The sequence below is a fragment of the Mycteria americana genome, chromosome 2, assembly GCF_035582795.1.
Source record: "Mycteria americana isolate JAX WOST 10 ecotype Jacksonville Zoo and Gardens chromosome 2, USCA_MyAme_1.0, whole genome shotgun sequence".
Classification (NCBI taxonomy): domain Eukaryota; kingdom Metazoa; phylum Chordata; class Aves; order Ciconiiformes; family Ciconiidae; genus Mycteria; species Mycteria americana.
In genome coordinates this window covers 35,913,926-35,930,888 of record NC_134366.1, presented here as the reverse complement: position 1 = coordinate 35,930,888, position 16,963 = coordinate 35,913,926, and the positions used below count along the sequence as shown (strand labels likewise).

General features: G+C 41.4%; 1 protein-coding gene across 1 annotated transcript in view; it reads left to right on the top strand.

Moving 5' to 3' along the window:
* RAPGEF5 (Rap guanine nucleotide exchange factor 5) overlaps window positions 1–16,963 on the top strand; it is a 168,669-nt gene that overhangs the window by 139,659 nt on the left and 12,047 nt on the right. The window contains exons 18-23 of the mRNA XM_075492975.1: window positions 2,669–2,766; window positions 4,549–4,671; window positions 5,961–6,139; window positions 9,503–9,593; window positions 12,279–12,329; window positions 13,466–13,553. Of these exons, the coding sequence (XP_075349090.1) occupies window positions 2,669–2,766; window positions 4,549–4,671; window positions 5,961–6,139; window positions 9,503–9,593; window positions 12,279–12,329; window positions 13,466–13,553 (630 nt within the window). The remainder of the gene's footprint in view (window positions 1–2,668; window positions 2,767–4,548; window positions 4,672–5,960; window positions 6,140–9,502; window positions 9,594–12,278; window positions 12,330–13,465; window positions 13,554–16,963) is intronic.

Genomic DNA, 16,963 nt, shown 5'->3' with positions numbered 1-16,963 from the left:
TTTCTGGTTCAAGGATACAGCTGTTCCTGTGCGGGCCCACAGCTGGATGACCATGGGAACAATGAGGAGCTGCTTCCCAGAGAGTCGTTTCCATGGCAACAGCTCATTCTTGGGTACCATTGGATACGGCATCTCCTTGCTGGGAAGGGAGTGCAAAGGACTCTCAGGCTCCAGCAGTACTGCAAGATTTTATTTTTTCCCCACAGATAAATCTCCTACTTTTGCATTTAAATTTAATTTGGAAGGTGATGAGGCATGGTTTGCTTTAAAAATATAAAAGGGGATAACAAATACTGTATACGTGGCTGTTTCCTTATTTACAGCATGGGTAATGAATATTCTCCAGCAGAAAGGAGGGAGACGTGTATTTGCACAGTTGAGATACTGAGAGCAGTCTAAGCAATATTTTGTAAGCAGTCTTGCTTACAACTGACATTTTTTGCTTATTATTTTAGTGTTTCTCATTGACCAGAAAGGCTTATTGTCTTTTTTAAGGAAGACCGGACGGATCGTGGGCTGATACTAGGGACCAGCCAAACCCCCAAGATTTGCTTTGGTGTCTGTCAGGTCTCAAGGTCTTCAGTCAGATTGTTTTGCTCATTGTGGTGCCTTTTGGCTCTTAGGGAATATAAAGGAAGGACTTTAACCAGGTGCAAAGAAATGCCAAGCTGGATCTACAAAAAAAGGTCTAAAGAGTTTAGAATATCTTGGCCATATTCTCAGATAACGTTAGTTGGTGTTGATCCCCTGGGACAAAGGATGCACCCTTAAAGATATGGCACTCATTCTTACTTCTTTGTCAGTCTAGTTAAATGAAATATAGACAAATGCTGGCTTGTTCTGTTTATTTATTGGATTCAGAAGTGGAAGGTCACATTTTTCTCCCCCACGCCGAGCTCAGTTAAACAACCATTTTTTTGCAGGGCACTGCTGTGGGTGGCAGGGAGATGGTGCCCTGCCCTGGCTGTTGAGAGCCTGGGCACGGAGGGGCCACACGGGAGTATTGCACGTAGGCGTCCTGGCCAGCCGGGTTACATCATTTGCAGGCACACGCCTTTTACCCTTGTGTATGCCCAGACTTGCCTCCAGTGCATTTTGCAGCACTACAGAATCACTGTGCTGCTGTTGTTTTTCAGGTCTTGCGTTCCTGTTCAAAAGCAGAGCAAGTTTTGCTCCGATAGCAATAAATCTGGTGCTAACTGCCTACTTAGCTAAAGAAACCCAGCAATTCATAAATAATGAAATACACTGTTATCTCTAGACCACATTGGTTGCCGAGAAAGCCACAGAATAGAAGTGGTTGCCACTTGACTGTTCAATAAGAAACAATAATTAAAATGCAGGTACAATAGGACTGTCATTTGTACATGACTATTGTAACCCTCAAAATGTTATTTAGTCATGTTGCCTGAATTAATTGGAGATACCACAATATCAGTATCCTTGTTCTTATGCGTTGGCACCCCTCTGCTACGAGCAATAAACACCAGCCTGCCATGCTTTTTTTTTTCTTTGTATTTTTGCTCTTTGCATGACTCAGAACTGTCATCTGCCATCCACTTGGAGGGCAGCAGTATGAGCATTGGAGAAAACATTTTTATTGTACTCCTGAAATGAACAAGCAAGCTCTTTTTATTCAAAATTACCTTGAAAAAACGTACTGGTAGTTCAACAGAAATGTATCTGGTGTCAGTGTGAGCATGGATAAGAGGGAAAAGAGGCAGTTTGAAATGATGTTTCTGCTCAAACTCCTTCTGGTCCTGCTCCTCCCTCACGGGCAATGAAAAGTCCAAGGTAGCTCTCAACATGCTTGTAGTGCTTTTGGGTCTACATTAATACAGTAACGGTAATCAAATCTCATGTGTCAGGTCTCCAGAAGATTACTTGGAGCCCGCAGGAGAAGACAGTTTTCCCAGGGCAGATTTTAGCTGTGTTCTGGGTTTTGCTTTATTTTTCCCCACACCTTTCTCTGGTGCATCCAAGAATGCTCAGAGCTGAACCACTTCTCTGGAGTGGAGAAAAAAAAAAAGTTCCTTTCTCTTTGCTACCAGTTTGGTGTGTCCTGCTCTTTTGCTCAAATGTTCCCTAAAGGAATTACTCTAGGTCTAGAGGAATTTCTGTACATACCATGCTAGCAAGGACTCTTCAGCTCTGCTCCATGGGGTGAATTTTATGGAGTTGGGATCCTTTAAACTTCTTTTCCTGTTGAATGGCCATGGCTACTGATGACATCTCCACCCTTGCCCTTGTCTGCCAGTGACACGCAACAGCTCAGTCTCTGGGGGCCGAGACACTTTGCTCTAACAAAAGTCACTACATTTACAGTAGATACACTGGATTGAAATGAAATGTTCTGTAATGCCTAGGAAGTTAGACTAGATGATTCAAGGGTTTCTTTCTGTTCCATCCTATGTGATGTCCAATTTGAAAACAGTTGCTGGAAATTTTTGTGCTCTAGTCCAGCATCAGAGACATCTTGCCTTTATTGTGCCTGAAGAGTGTGGAGATGATGATCCCATGCTTGGCATATACATAGGGACTGAGTTTGATGCTTAGCTAAATTCTAAATTGATGTGGCTTTACAAATATATTTGTAATGTTTTTCTCATTTATTTACAGCTTTTACTCCTTTTCTGAAGCTTCTGTATTTTGTTTTCTGTTTTTACAGAAAAACATGAACTACAGCCAAATGACTTGGCTATCTCAAAATCTTTTGAGTCATCCAGTCGTATGTTTGTCTACCGAAAAGATCTGACTGATTCTTTGGTAAGGATGTGTATTGTGTACTTCCCATTTTTTATTTGTCTGACTCCAGATCAAGAACTTACTATTCCTCTCAGAGGGCTTTTTCAATACAGAATTTATTTTTTTGCTTCCTTAGTAAAGCTTACTGAGCTGCTCTATACCTGAAAAAAAAGTGTCTCGCATTAACAGAAGTTATTTGACTGAACAGTAATGGAATTTGTTCATCAATTTCAAATAGACCAAAGCTTCTGTACAGCTTAAATCTTCCAATCTACATCAGCCTGGAAAAGCTGACTTGTGCTTGTACAGGACTGGATGGGATAAGGATTATTCAGGGCCCGTGTGCCTTTTTTTTTTTTTCCCCTTGTGCCGCTGTAACACTTAAAGTGGCTGGTACATAATCATACAAGGTGATGGACAAACTTCGTGGAATTACTACATGTAGAAATAGATGTCGTGTGAGTTCTACAAAAATTACTGGGCATCAGTGTGACCCCAGTGTTGTGGCAGCCACATGGTCAGTCTGTGGCTGGCATATATTGCTAGTGCTATCTCCTCTTCCCTTCCTTCTGTCTGTCTGTCTCTCCATCCTCTCGCTGGTGCTGGAGAGGGGAGTGGGTTGAAGAGCAGCAGGTCTCTCATTCCCCCTGTCCTCCAAAACTGGGATTGCAAACTCTCTCTCCCTGTGATTTCCCAAAACCTCAGTGAGGCAGGAACAGTCAGGCACTCAAAAACATTAATCTTTCAATAGTTTTCTGCTAATTATGCAGGTGTTTTGAGGAAAGCGCAGGGACGGTATCGCAACTGACTTTCACATGTTGTCAGTACCGCTAGGATCCGTGCATTCATCCTAGGGATGAGAAATGTCTATTTACATGTTGTTGGATCAGTGTGCCCCGAAGAGCTGACATGCTGCTATCATTGTAATCTGTCATCCCCATTATCTGTGGCGTTCTAGCCACCTCTAAAAATGCAAATATTAAGGGAAGGTTTCCAGTGCAGACAGGTGACAGCCAATCTAGTTTCATTAGTTCCATAATAAAAATTGCAAAACTTGCTGTAACTGTCAGAAATATAGCACCAAAGTAATGGCTTAACAGCTAAGAATAATCTTTCATCTTGGCAGATGGTTCATGTGCCAGGTTTCAGCCTGATGAGGTAAAAAAACCCAAGAGAAATGCAAACTTTTGAAAATCTGAGCTAATAATGGAAATGTCAAATGACCCTTAATACCAGCAGTACCAGTGCACTCCGCAGTAATATGCTAAGTAACTTTTATGAATCAGAACCCATAGTGTTTACTGTTTGTTGGCGATTACATTTGGAGTAAATTAATAATAAAATGGATGGATTTATGTTATTTGTAAAGGTGGATTGGTGGGCAAGTTGTGTGTATTTATTCTAAATCCGGTGTGTTTGCAGAATGATTCCTTTATCTTATAATACAAAAATTTCCTGGTGTCTTAATTCAGATTTTATTTTCTGATGGCTTCAGGGATTTTACTTTCATTATGCTTTCTGTTTGGTCAGTGTTTTATACTCAAGGTTTTAAAGAAAGAGAGACAGAGCGAGAGGACTAATCCAATAGGAAGTCATTGATCCTATTGACCCATTTCCTTTTTCAAGCTATTTATTAAATAGGCTGTAACTCCTTGATTTTGATTAGTGGGGGGGGGAACCCTCAGAGTGCACTTAGAGAAGATTACTTACTCAGCTCTGTTTTGTACCTTGGTCCAGTAGCTGTTTCATTGCAGACCTTTTGGTGTTCGCTCAGGATTTTTTTGCTCTTGGCTATTGATTTAGAACCCATTTGCTGAAAATGAGGAATTGCAGCAAAGGTCTGTGAGAATTTTGGGAATCAACACCTGGGATCTTGCCTTAGAACTAACAAACTTTGACTGGAGCCTCTTCAATGCAATTCATGAGGTAAGAAGCACCGTGTCCACTTCTGGGTATATTCCTGTCATGCAGCATTGAGCTGTTATGATTTCCTGATGTTGCACCAGCATTTTGGAGCATCAGTATTCCTTGGTGCTCAGTTCACCGTCATGACGGTATGATTTGGCAGCTCTCAGTAGTGGTGGCATTGAACCAGGTCCAAGAGATGTGTTGCAATCCTTAATACTGAAAAAAATTGTTAAAGGTTTGTAACTTCCCTTTGCTAGGGCATCTCATATGTTCCCTGTATACCTTGTGGGTTTTATTGAGATTTGCCTCAAGAGGGTAAAAAAGCATGATTATTCTCTAAAAACTGTCTGTGTGAATATGTTATAGATGCAGATTGTCCTTTGCACTCATAATGTTCCAGTAAATACAGGACTCCACAAATAGGTGTCCTTGATACCACGTTAACCACAACAAAATACACAATTTCAGCACTTTAGATGGTCACATTACTGTTCTTGTTAGGCTTCAATGAGATAAAAAATGTTGGGCAGGCTTTATAAAATGGGATAATGGCCCACTTCAGTGCCCATTGGGTTGTTTCAATGACTTCGATAGGTTCTGGTGTGAGCTGCTGAGTAAAATACACCGTTAACAGTACAAAATGTCACTTGAAAATATTCCCCATTCCCTGAATAGGGTTCCCCATTCCCTGAATAACCCCATTCCCTGAATAACCCCATTCCCTGAAAAGCATGGTGACTTTCTGAGAAAATGAATGGGAAATTCCCTTGCTTCTCATCAGATGCTTTCCTTGATCTTTCACTTCAGGTTCTTTTATTCAGGTTAGACACTTTAAATCTAGAGCTGGTCAAGTTTGTTTGTTTTGGGGTGTTTTTGCACAGAAATCAATACCCACACCTCTGTTCCTGAAAACTTGGCTATTTTTAGGAAGAAGTTTGAATGGAAATTTTTCAGATTCTGCAGTGGTCTGATATGGTTGCTTTTTCATACTGGAACAGAAGTGATGAAATACAGGAAGAGACAGATTGTTTATGTCCTATACCTGGCCGTAGCCAGAAGTGGAACTGCAGGAAATCTCACAAGAAAGGCACATCTTGCAGGGCTTCCAGTCCGCTTGCCTGTAATAAGCCTCTAGACTTTGCTAAGCCAAACATGGACCCTGAATCATTTGTGATTGGCTTACGGATAATGAAAAAATAACCATCTGTAACCAAGTCTTGTTTGAAAAACATACTTCTAAATAATTAATAATTCATTTACATTTAAATTGTTTTTATATCCCTAATAATGTTGTCAATGTCTTCCAGCAAGAGCTGATATACTTCACGTTCAGCAGACAGGGCAGTGCTGAAAACACTGAAAATCTCAGCCTTCTGCTTCAAAGGTGCAACGAGGTCCAGCTTTGGGTTGCCACTGAGATACTCCTCTGCAGCCAGCTCTGCAAACGCGTACAGCTAGTCAAAAAGTTCATCAAGATTGCTGCCCAGTAAGTTACTGAAGTTCCAAAAAAAATCCTTGAATTCACATGCTTTATTTGGTGGGAAAGGAGAAGTAGGTGCAAGAGCAAAGAAAGAAAACTAATTTGTCATCCGATGTTTTGACAGTGTGTGAGCATACCTAGATAAAACAGTCCATAAATAACAACAGCAAACACTGGCCAAAACTAGACGTGGCGGAGTATATGCTGCTCAAATCTTCCCCTGCGGCTTAGCTGCTGTATCTGCAGCGTCAACTGCAAAATCCCTGATGGTGCAGAGATATCTCCTTTCTTGGCAGAGATAACCCGAGGACCGTATTACAAAACTATTTGAGCAGCAACTCGGTTATTCACCAAAGACTACACAGAAACCAAAAAACTCTGTTATAATCTTGAAAGTCCTACCTCTAGAGGAAACTGGCTTCAGTAAGCTGTTGCCCAGTGTTATCCTCTCTGGAGTACTCTTTTATTTATTGGAGGGGGGGGTTCTTCATTAATTGGATTTGATGGGCTATTCTTGCACTATTACAAAATAGTGCTGGCATTTATTCTGCGTCTTGGAACAGAATACAAATATATACTATACACAGAGAGTTCTTTTCTCTGTAATCACTCTTATTTTAGTAACCAAGGGAATGGAGCAATTTAAATATGTGCAACCATTCTCCTTGCCTCTCTCTCCACTTGTTGGTCTTCTGCAATATTTGAATATGCATGTTCATGGAAAAATGTATAATTTGTTCCCTTCATTGACTGGGTTGATTTAATTTGCAAGGCACTTACATAGAAAGGACTGTTCTCTGCTGAAGCAGTGCTTTTGGTGAAATGAATTCTTCTAATCTAATCTAGTGTAACTCATAAATGTGATTTGATTTAGTTTGCAAGTTGTATGGTATGCAGTAATACGTTCATTTTCTGCCTTATCAATGGCCAAGTTTGGTCCAATTACGTCAAAACCGGTTGGTTCTGTGTGCCTTGCTTGCACCACAGTAGCATTAATTTGCATTCCAAGAAAAGTTTGATGTCTGTCCCACATGAATAGGGATATATTTGTCACCAGACTAAAATGTGGCTCTATTTGAATTAATTCGATCTCTGTTAAGTGAAAAGCCAAAGTTGTGGAGGCTAAATACGGTTATCAGTAAACAATAGACAGGCTCTCCCAGTGCATTGCAGAAGCACCCATCATTGTAGTGTGTAGATTGTGAAGTAATGGATACACAAATAAGTGAGCGTGTAGTTTGCTCAGAATCTTTTTTAAATCAGAAAAGCAGCTTTCTAAAAGAAGCCATTATTGTATCTCATCAGTTCTGGAAGAGTTGATGAAAGAGGAACAATTAGGGTGGAGGGACGGTGTGCTAAGCACAGGACTCTCATCATGAGGCACAAGCCAAGCAGCCCTGCTATTTTGTTTATGTCTAAGGCAGAGAGGTCTGTGAGCAGCTCTGGCTGCTCCCTTTTCTCTCGTCCCAGATTCAGCCAGGAATCTGTGTCTCTGACTTCCAGCTTGTCAGGAAAGCACCAGGACTAAGCTCTCATGTTCAACGTTTGTGTGCTTCACTGTTGAGGAACACCTGAAGCAGATGGAAGACTTTTACAGAGTGTGCCAATATGTAAAGGAGAGATGGAGCTTTTGAAACATGGATACCTACGCTTCTGTTGATGCACTAGTCTAAAATAGAAAACAAGTGATTTGATAGAGAAAATGAATTAGCATGTTGTTAGAAATGAACACCCTGAGGAGCTATAGAAACAGGTCAACACAGGGTTAGAATAAATGGATTACAACAGCAGCCTTCTTGCTTCCCAAGCGGTGGCTGACTGTAGAAGATGTACCTTCTCTCTACAGTTCTTTGTGAGAAATGGGCCCATCCCATAGACAGTTTATCCGAGCTGTGCTGGACACCTTTTTTTTTTTTTTTTTTTTTTTGGAATGAATTACCTTTGGGAGCTTCCTGACTTCAATGATAAAAGGAGTCTAAGCAGCAAAGTTAGGATTAACTTTAAGGCAGCTGAAGTGAAGTGAGAAATATACCATCTCAAGACAGTACACAGCGATGAGTGCAAGCTTTATAAAACTCGTAACAAATGCTGGCGTGTTTCCAGTCTAAGGCCTTGGCACATACTTTTCCCTGATGATAAATCCTAGTGAAGGCAGTGGATTCACTTGCACCTAAAATTATCTTAAAAGAGGATTCTCTCTCTCACTGTCACACACACACACACACACACGTACATTTATAGTGGTCTTCAAGAATCTGCAAGAGAAAGTGGAATCTTTTTGTTTGAAAAGGACTCGATATTTCAGGATTTCAAATTTCCTAATGGACTAGAAATAAGCAGGGTCTGATCATATATAGTAAAATGTCAGAGAATAGAGGTATCAAGCAAATTCCATAGGGACCTGTTTTGGAACCATTGCTAACGGCCACTAATTTATAGGGATATGTAAATTGAACATTAATCAGACTTTCAGACAATAAAAATGATGAGGGATTGCAAATGCATTGGAGGATAGGAAAAAAAAGAATGATCTAAGGAGTCTGGTGGCATGTGCAAACAACAGTAGTATAAGATTTAATTTAGATAGATGCAAAGTAATTCAGCTAGGGAATGCTAATACTGAGCTGAAGAAATAAATGCATGATTGTAAAGAACAGTACTGTGACAAAGGTCCTTGGGTGATAATAGATGACAAATTATAGGCAAGGACAAAGTGTGATGCTGTTCCAAATAAATAATTTGATATTTGTTTTATACTTGCATAGGAGAAAGGTGTAAGAACTCAGAGCCAAAACAGTAATTATGTTTCTCCTTCGCTCCCCACTGTCTCGCTACACCACCTTGATAAGAAGGAAACGCATGAGAGAAAAGTTAAAATAAATTACAAAGAATTCAATGAAGGATAATAACAATATGGAAAAGTAGATTGCAGGCCATGACCACAAAGAGAAATTGAAGGAACCTATGATGTACAATTTACAGGAAAGATGAAAAAGGGGATGAAAATATTTATAATACAACAGAATAGAGGTCAATACATTTTTCTGTATGGTAAAGGACAGCTGAGAGTAACTTGAACATTGAAAAGGGAAAATTACTTTTGACAGCAAAGGAAAAAAAAACAACCTGCCAACAACAGGGTTGATGAGACAGTGGAACATTTGCTAAAAAACTTCTGAGAGACCCCATCACCTAGACTGCAGGTGGTCATGAGAGGACACTTAATGAGTTCATTATGTGGAAGATGATTGTATGTTAGTGCTGAGGGTTGAAATGGGACTCAGTAACCTAGGATACCTGTGCATTCCATTTATCTCTGATTCTGACTACAAAAAATCAGAATACAGCGTTCATATTTTTATTCCACAGCTGTAAAGCCCAAAGAAATCTGAATTCATTCTTCGCTATTGTTATGGGTCTCAACACTGCATCTGTCAGCCGTCTGTCTCAGACCTGGGAGGTAAGACACGTCTTTGTATCTTTTAGACCCTGTCAGAACTATTTCTCACAAAGGTTGTATACTGGTGAATTACCTTTTCTTTCTAATTATTGGTTTTTCATGCTGAAATCAAACAGGGAGTGAGTGTCAGTAGAGAAACTTATCTGTGACCTGAAACCTTAGATAAACAGCTATTCAAATAAAACTAAATGTGTCCTTCCAGAGCTTTTAAATACAAAGCAAGGAGATCTTACCCTCTTAAAAAAAAAAAAAAAAAAAAAAAAAAATCGGGTAAATTATCCTAGCATTTTAAGTACATGTCAGAACAGAAAGTTATAAAGGTGGCTCTAAACAAGCAATACCTTGTTATGGAATAATTTCATTTAAAAAAATGCAAAGTAGACATAAACCCTCTTTAATACTCCTTTATGAGCTCTTTTGCAGCTGGTCATCTTGGACAACAAAGTTAGGAAATGGGCCATGAATAACGAGCATACTGGGGAACAGACACTATCTGCTAAAGAAGCTACTTGTTGCTAGACAGAGCATGGGATGTTTAGCGGAGGGTCCCACTGGGATGTGTGTTTATATTGTGGATTTTTTTTTCCATCCAAGTAAATTATTGAGTGGTAGTATCTGCAAGCTTAGTGTATCTGCTGGTGCACCAAAATTGGGGAAGGAGTAATTTAGTGTGATGGGGTGAAGCTTCATGCCTCCCCCATGCTTCCAACACTACAAGCGGGCAGTACTCACAAAATACCGATCCTTAATACAAAGTGACAGCGGCTGTGATCTCCTGCCTTGGAGATACTCTGGACCACCAACAACTGAAACCAAATTGCCATCAGAGACTTACAAACCTATCTGACACTGTCCAGATCAAAGTCTTCCCCCTTAGCTGAAATCATGCAGATGGAAACATCACTGCCTATGTCAGTGGCTTCGGCAAGCAGGGAAACAAGGGCAGCGACTGCTTCTGCAGGGAGGAGTTTACAGGGACTCAGATAGGCATGGAGGAGCTAACTTTAAGTAACAGGTAAAGCAAAAATTTTAGAAAAAAATACATACCTGAGGACGACAATAGAGAAAAACCCTTTGTCTCTCCTCCTTTTTAATGCCCTGCCCACTAGGGAACATTTGTCCTTGCCTGCTTTTATGGGTTGCCTTCATCTCATTTCTCTGGGCTTTGGTAGGAGAGTGGAAGGGGCTAAGTATTGTATCAAAGGCAGCCGGTGGCATTGGTGTAGATCTCTCCCACACAGAACCACACAGAACTCAGCTGTGTGATGAGACCTCTGGAGATCATGCAGTGCTAGTGGACTTCTCTCAGGAAGAGCAGAATATATTGCTTGTCGGAACAAGGAGTGCATCTGCATATGTATCATTGTAAATATGTCACGTTTCTGTGTGTAAAATATTTATGAAGTCACATGCATTTTTTTTTTTTGTTTGTAAAACTATACTGCACTGGAAATTTCAAAAGCAAAAGGTTATTTGCATTAGTAATGTGACTTCTAGAAAGTAGAGCAATGTTTATAAATTCATTATAATTACTTACACATGTAAATCAAGCCACCTAAATTTAAGCAACCATTTAGACACTAGATTATATTGGCTCTGCACTTGAATTCTTAAATAAGTAGTATGCTCCCAAGCATATTCTTCTACTTTTTTCTACAGTATGCAGTGTTTTAATGAGCCTAACTTTTCCTGATTGAAGATATTAAAAATTTGCAATTGCAATTCCATGTTCAGTTATTTTAGCATTTTAATCATACAGCACATCCACTTAATCTTAATTGTTCTAAATCTCTTTTCTCTTGGTAGTGTCACTGTGGCTGTCCGGGTCTAAGGACAAAGGCAAGACAGGATTTCTGCTAAGAGAGGATATCTTTTACTAGACTAACTAGTATGGGTGTAAAAAATAGACAGGCTTTAAGGTCCACACACCATTCTTCAAGTCTGAAATACCAGCAGCAAAATTCAAACTGAAGAGCCATTGCTTTGAGTATAATGAGGTGAATCCATTAAAGCATCTAAGAGATAAAAGGAAGGAGATGCTTGTGGAGCAGAGGAGGTGTTATCATATGGGGCAAGAAGGTAGTTTGTGCCTGGGCTCCCTTGGAAGGTGTTTTGTGTACCTCCCAGTGGGATTAGGATGAGGTACCAGAGGTGGAGTAATCATTTTTTAAGAAAGTTCTCTTTCTCTGGCAGCAGCATGTGCCAGTAGTAACACTGGTCAGCCCTGGGGTGGTGTAGCAAACAGCACTGAGCGTTACCCCTGTTAATTTCTAGAACCCATGTTTTAGGGGAAGACTGATTATAGCAAATGATTTAACCTGGGCGCGATCACAGTATCTGAATTCTCAGCCTGTGTTACTGCTTCTAACTTGATATGGATATTAAGGTAAACGCAGCAGACATGGAAGCTAGGGAAGAAAATAAAAACAGCTGCTAACAAGCAGTTTCCATAGAAGAAGGATGCAGGTCCCCGAGGTGAGGCTGCAGGGTCTGGTGCCTCACTGGCATCTCACTGAACATGGTCTGTAATTAGGGCTCTTGGAGCTGAGGAGCGGAGGTTAACTGCCTGTTGGTACTTACAGCAGGTGCTTCACACATGGCATTCTCATGGAAAAAAATGCCTCAGCATTTCTCTGCCTAAATCGGCTTTCCTGGGTTTTTTTTCTCTGTTTTTCCCCACTTCAGAAAATTCCTGGGAAGTTCAAGAAACTTTTCACTGAACTTGAAAGTTTGACGGTAAGTACAATGTTGACAGCAGAACGGCATTGCTTGTCTTTACCTGTCTTCCTTCTTCCTAATTTATTTGGAGGCTGCCTGTCATTGACTGGAGCTGGAACTTGTCATGTCAGAGCCGTGATTTGCCGAAGGCCACGCAGCCCCCCAGAGCTCAGAGGTGGTCTCCAAACATGAAAAGGAAAAAGGTTGTATTCCTGACAGCTGGAGGAAGGGCAGAGCGAGGCGAATGTAGTGTTGGTTCCCCAGCATCAATTTGGAAGCTGTTCTTTTGCTATGGTGGTTAATCAGCCTTTATCTGAAGCAACATGCTACGGATCAGGAGGACAGCTGAAGTTTAAAAAAAAAAAAAAAAAAATCAAAATCCGAGGCTAAGAGTCTTTGTCACCATTATCAAAGCTGAATAAACAAGTGTTTCCTCTGGCTGTCATGGAAGTGTGTGCGTGGTGAGATCACTGCCTGGCGCAGGGAACATGAGATGCAGCCTTTAACAGTTGTCACGCTTCTGTACTTAAAGTCCTTTATCAATTAATGTGTTTTCAAGATTGCGTGTGAGCTGGTGTACCAAAACATTCATTTATATGGGAAATTGAGAAGACTTTTTGAACTACTTGCATAACACCACTGAAACATACTCCCGTACTTTCTTTGAAAATGTCCAATATGCTCCATTGATCTGAGAGCAGTTTTTGTTGGGATTTTGCTGTTGTTGTTTGGTGTGTTGGGGTTTCTTTTTGTTTTTTTTTTTTGTTTGTTTGTTTTGGTTCTTTTTTTTAAGAAGAAATTAATCGGCAATACGTTCTGGGATATATTTTGTGCTAGATAGTAAGCTGAAGAGATTTTGCTAATAGAAATTTGTGGCAAAATTACAGAGCAGTCTCAGTGAATCTATTCTGCAGCTTACTCCCATTTTCGCACTGCTTCATCTAGAGGAACGTAATTGCTTTTGTTCCTTTCACTGTTTACGTTTCCTGTTCAGTTTAGTAAGTCACCTCGCTTAGAAAACCTTTATCTACCTTGTTTCCTGAAGAAACCTTTTATATCTAAATCATGTTCAGATCATAAGCCCGTAATGGATTTAGAATTGCTCTTTTTATAGCCTATTGATTTTTCTCTCTATTACCCAAATGGTTTTGTAGGACCCTTCTCTGAATCACAAAGCTTACAGAGATGCATTCAAGAAAATGAAATCTCCAAAAATCCCCTTCATGCCCTTGCTTCTGAAAGGTAATGTTAAAGCTTGGCTGTTCTTCTTCTTTGTGGTTAATTAAAATAAGTGTAAGGCGATTTTTTTCCTTCAGGTGGCCTCATGATAAGTATGTGGCAGATGTAGTGGTATCTGCAAGATGGCACTTGGTCTGGATAAGAAACGGCTGCCTTTTAAGGCAGGGGGAAGATGGCAATTTTCACCCAGGTTTTCAAACTTCAGTACCTTCCCGTCAGGCGTGGGTAGAGCTGTGTGCCATTGCTTTGGCCACATCCTCCTCGGTGGAGAAGCGAGACCTTGCAAGCCCCTGAACGGGGCTGCCTCGGCCACGCTGCTGGTCCGAGGTCTCGCCCTGCCTCGCCGGGGTGAAACTGCCTGCTGTCATCCAGAACCTGCCCCATCTGCCTGTCCTGAGAGGAGGGGATTGTCAAGTCTCTTATAGGCCTGAAAGAGGTTTAAAAAAAAATCTTTAATATTAAAAAAAAAAAATTTAAAATATTAAAAAATAAAATCAAACTACTTGCTTAACAGAGTGAGCTGGGCAGCTAATTAAGTGGCAGGTATTTAAAATATTCTGTTGTCTTGGAGTCATTAATTATTAACTTCCTTGTCTTTGAACACGGCAAATTCATTTGATTATTCCTGTATTCCGAAAGTGTTCTCTTTAGGCTGTTTATTCCAACCTGCTGCTGCTGCGAGTTTAAAATGTCAGACAGTTCTCCAGATCAGTCGGTAACAGTTTGGGAGCCATCAGGCACTTCCCCTCTTTGCACACATCAAAGGAGTTTGCATTAATTCAGATGGATACAATTATCAAGGCTTCAAAATCAATATTTTTTAAGTGTTCTCGAGTATGTCTTGCCTGCAAACAAAGGCAGCAAACACAAACAAGTAACTTGTAGCGATGATGGTTGCGCAGCACTACAATATGGTGTATGAGAACATGCACGTAAGCAGCATTCATGTCTCTGAAATGTATTGGAGATAGCAAGGAAACTTAGCAAAATAATGCAGTAATTTTCTTCAATACAGTGATCCATAAGGAGGTGATGCCAAGGTTGGCAATACCCAAGGTATTGCACAGTATATAGGACTTTATTCCATGTCAAGCATGTTTGTATTAACGTTATTTCCAAGACCAATAAAATAAGCATTGATAGCATAGAAATCATTAGTAACTCAACAAATTACTGTATTTCAACACAAGAGGAACAAAAGTAGTTTCAAGAAAAAAAACTGAAAATCATTAATAACCTTTCTTTAATTATGAAAAATAACTTTAGAGTGTCCTTTTAAAGTTAATTAAATTTAAATGTGGAGCTCTCTTACAGCACACAGACACAGCTTTTGAAAATCAGGCAGATTTTTCAAATATGTAATAAAATACTGTGATGTACCCTTACAACGTAGCTCAGATGCAATTTTCTGCTCCACTGAATTTATCTAGACTCTTAGTTGTTGGCTGCAAAGCAAATTTCTGTTCCTTCCACCTCAGAGAGACACACATTGCTGTCACTGACTTAAAAAGCTGTGTGGAAATTTCTGCTTCCAGTACAAGTTTTTCACTAGAAGTGACAGATGGTTTTTAACTGCATTGATATCATGACAAGTAATGCCTGTGTCCTGAAGCCGTGTCCTTTCCCTGTCCCTTTCCTTGGGTGCCCCAAAGCAGCCCAGCAGAGGAGGTGTAGAGGGTCCTACACCCTCCTTTCCCCCTGATTTTTAGGATGCTGCCCAGGGGCAGAGAGGTGCTGGAGACATCCCCAGCATGTGCCATGCTTGCCCCACTTGCTCAGGAGTGCGCCAGGGGAGGTTTAGACTGGATATGAGGAAATTTTTCTTCACTGAAAGGGTTATCAAGCATTGGAACAGGCTGCCTAGGGAAGTGGTTGAGTCACCATCCCTGGAGGTATTTAAAGGACGTTTGGATGAGGTGCTTAGGGACAGGGTGTAGTGGTGGTCTTGGCAGTGTTAGGTCTACGGTTGGACTTGATGATCTTAAAGGTCTTTTCCAACCTATACGATTCTGTGATTCTGTGAGTGCCAGCGGGCATCCTGCCTGCCCAGGCTGGTATCCTCCCTGCCCGAGGCAGACCCCAGCCCAGCTGCCCTGGGGACAGGGGAGCTCTCCATCACCCCTCATGCACAGCTCTGCCTAATGCGTCCCAGCCCCGGGTTTCCACCAGCATATAAAGCTGTTAACATTCCCATTCTAAGCAATTATAAAATGTCCCTTGGGTATAGAGCGAGTCTTTGAAACAAAAGGAAATAAATCAGGTTGGCTGTTTTGGGGGGGGTGAAGGGGGGTGGGGTGTGACAAAGCAGCCCCCAGTGTCAGCTGCAGGTTCCCAGTCCTAAAATCCCCCAAAACTAGGGGGACCAAGTGGGCATCAGAGGGAGTCCTAGAGATGAGCACAGGAGAAATGCTGAGATGCACAGTTAGACTGGTGGGTTGGAGGTTGGCAGCTCTGCTGAGGGAGATGTTGCCTGTTTGCTGTGTGCCATTTGCCTGCTGGCAGGCACAGCTGTGACTTTTAAGAAGTAATGGTATCGGAATGCTGTCTGACTACAGAAGTACTGTCTCTACGTGGTACTTCTGGGTACCCACACATCCAGGAGAGGGCTGATAGGGGGCATGGTGGTGGTGCTCCTGCTAGTATTTTTAGGAACCCTGAGGATGCACTATCAGTGGCAGAGCTTCCGTCCCCGTGGGGAATCTGTCCATGTCCTTGGTACTTCATGACGAAGATAGGTCTTGCTTTGTGTCCTTATATGCATTAGAAAAATGGAGAAAATGACCTCAAGTTACTTTTTAATTGTAAACTTAACTTAGCAACATTTGTTTCGCCTGATATTCCCCTCTCTCCAGCTCATTACACTGTGTTCAGTTCCCTTCCTGAAGCCAAATATAGACCTTTTCCTTTTCCTCTCGCTGACCTTTTTGTTGCCTTTGCAAATTCTCTCCAACAACACTGTGTAAAAGTGTTTTTCCCTAGCCATAATGCTTATTACAAGGCTTTGAACTTCAGTTTGGTGGCTTGTGTTTAATCTCCGCGGCTGGCCAGTGCTGTAGCCTGCGTCTCTGCGTGGGACTTCAGAGTCCTTGTGTCCCACAGAGAGAGACGAAGGGGTGTCAGAGCCGAGTCCAGCCTCTGGTAGCTCTGCCCCCATGGAGCTCCGGGCTCAGGGACCAGCCAGCCCCAGCCTGGGCACAGCCACGGGCAGCGTGGCTAGCTCGATGCGGCAGGGTGGGGAGAGCAGGCATGCCGTGCAGGGCCATCCCTCTGGATGCCCCTGCCTGCTCCCAGTCATCCTCTGTATGATATATATGCACCCCAGAAGTAACACAGGCCAGTTTTAATAAGAAATCTGTGCTCCCACTTGAAAATGCTCTTGTTACAATGTGTACATAGTGTTGCTACCTGATAAT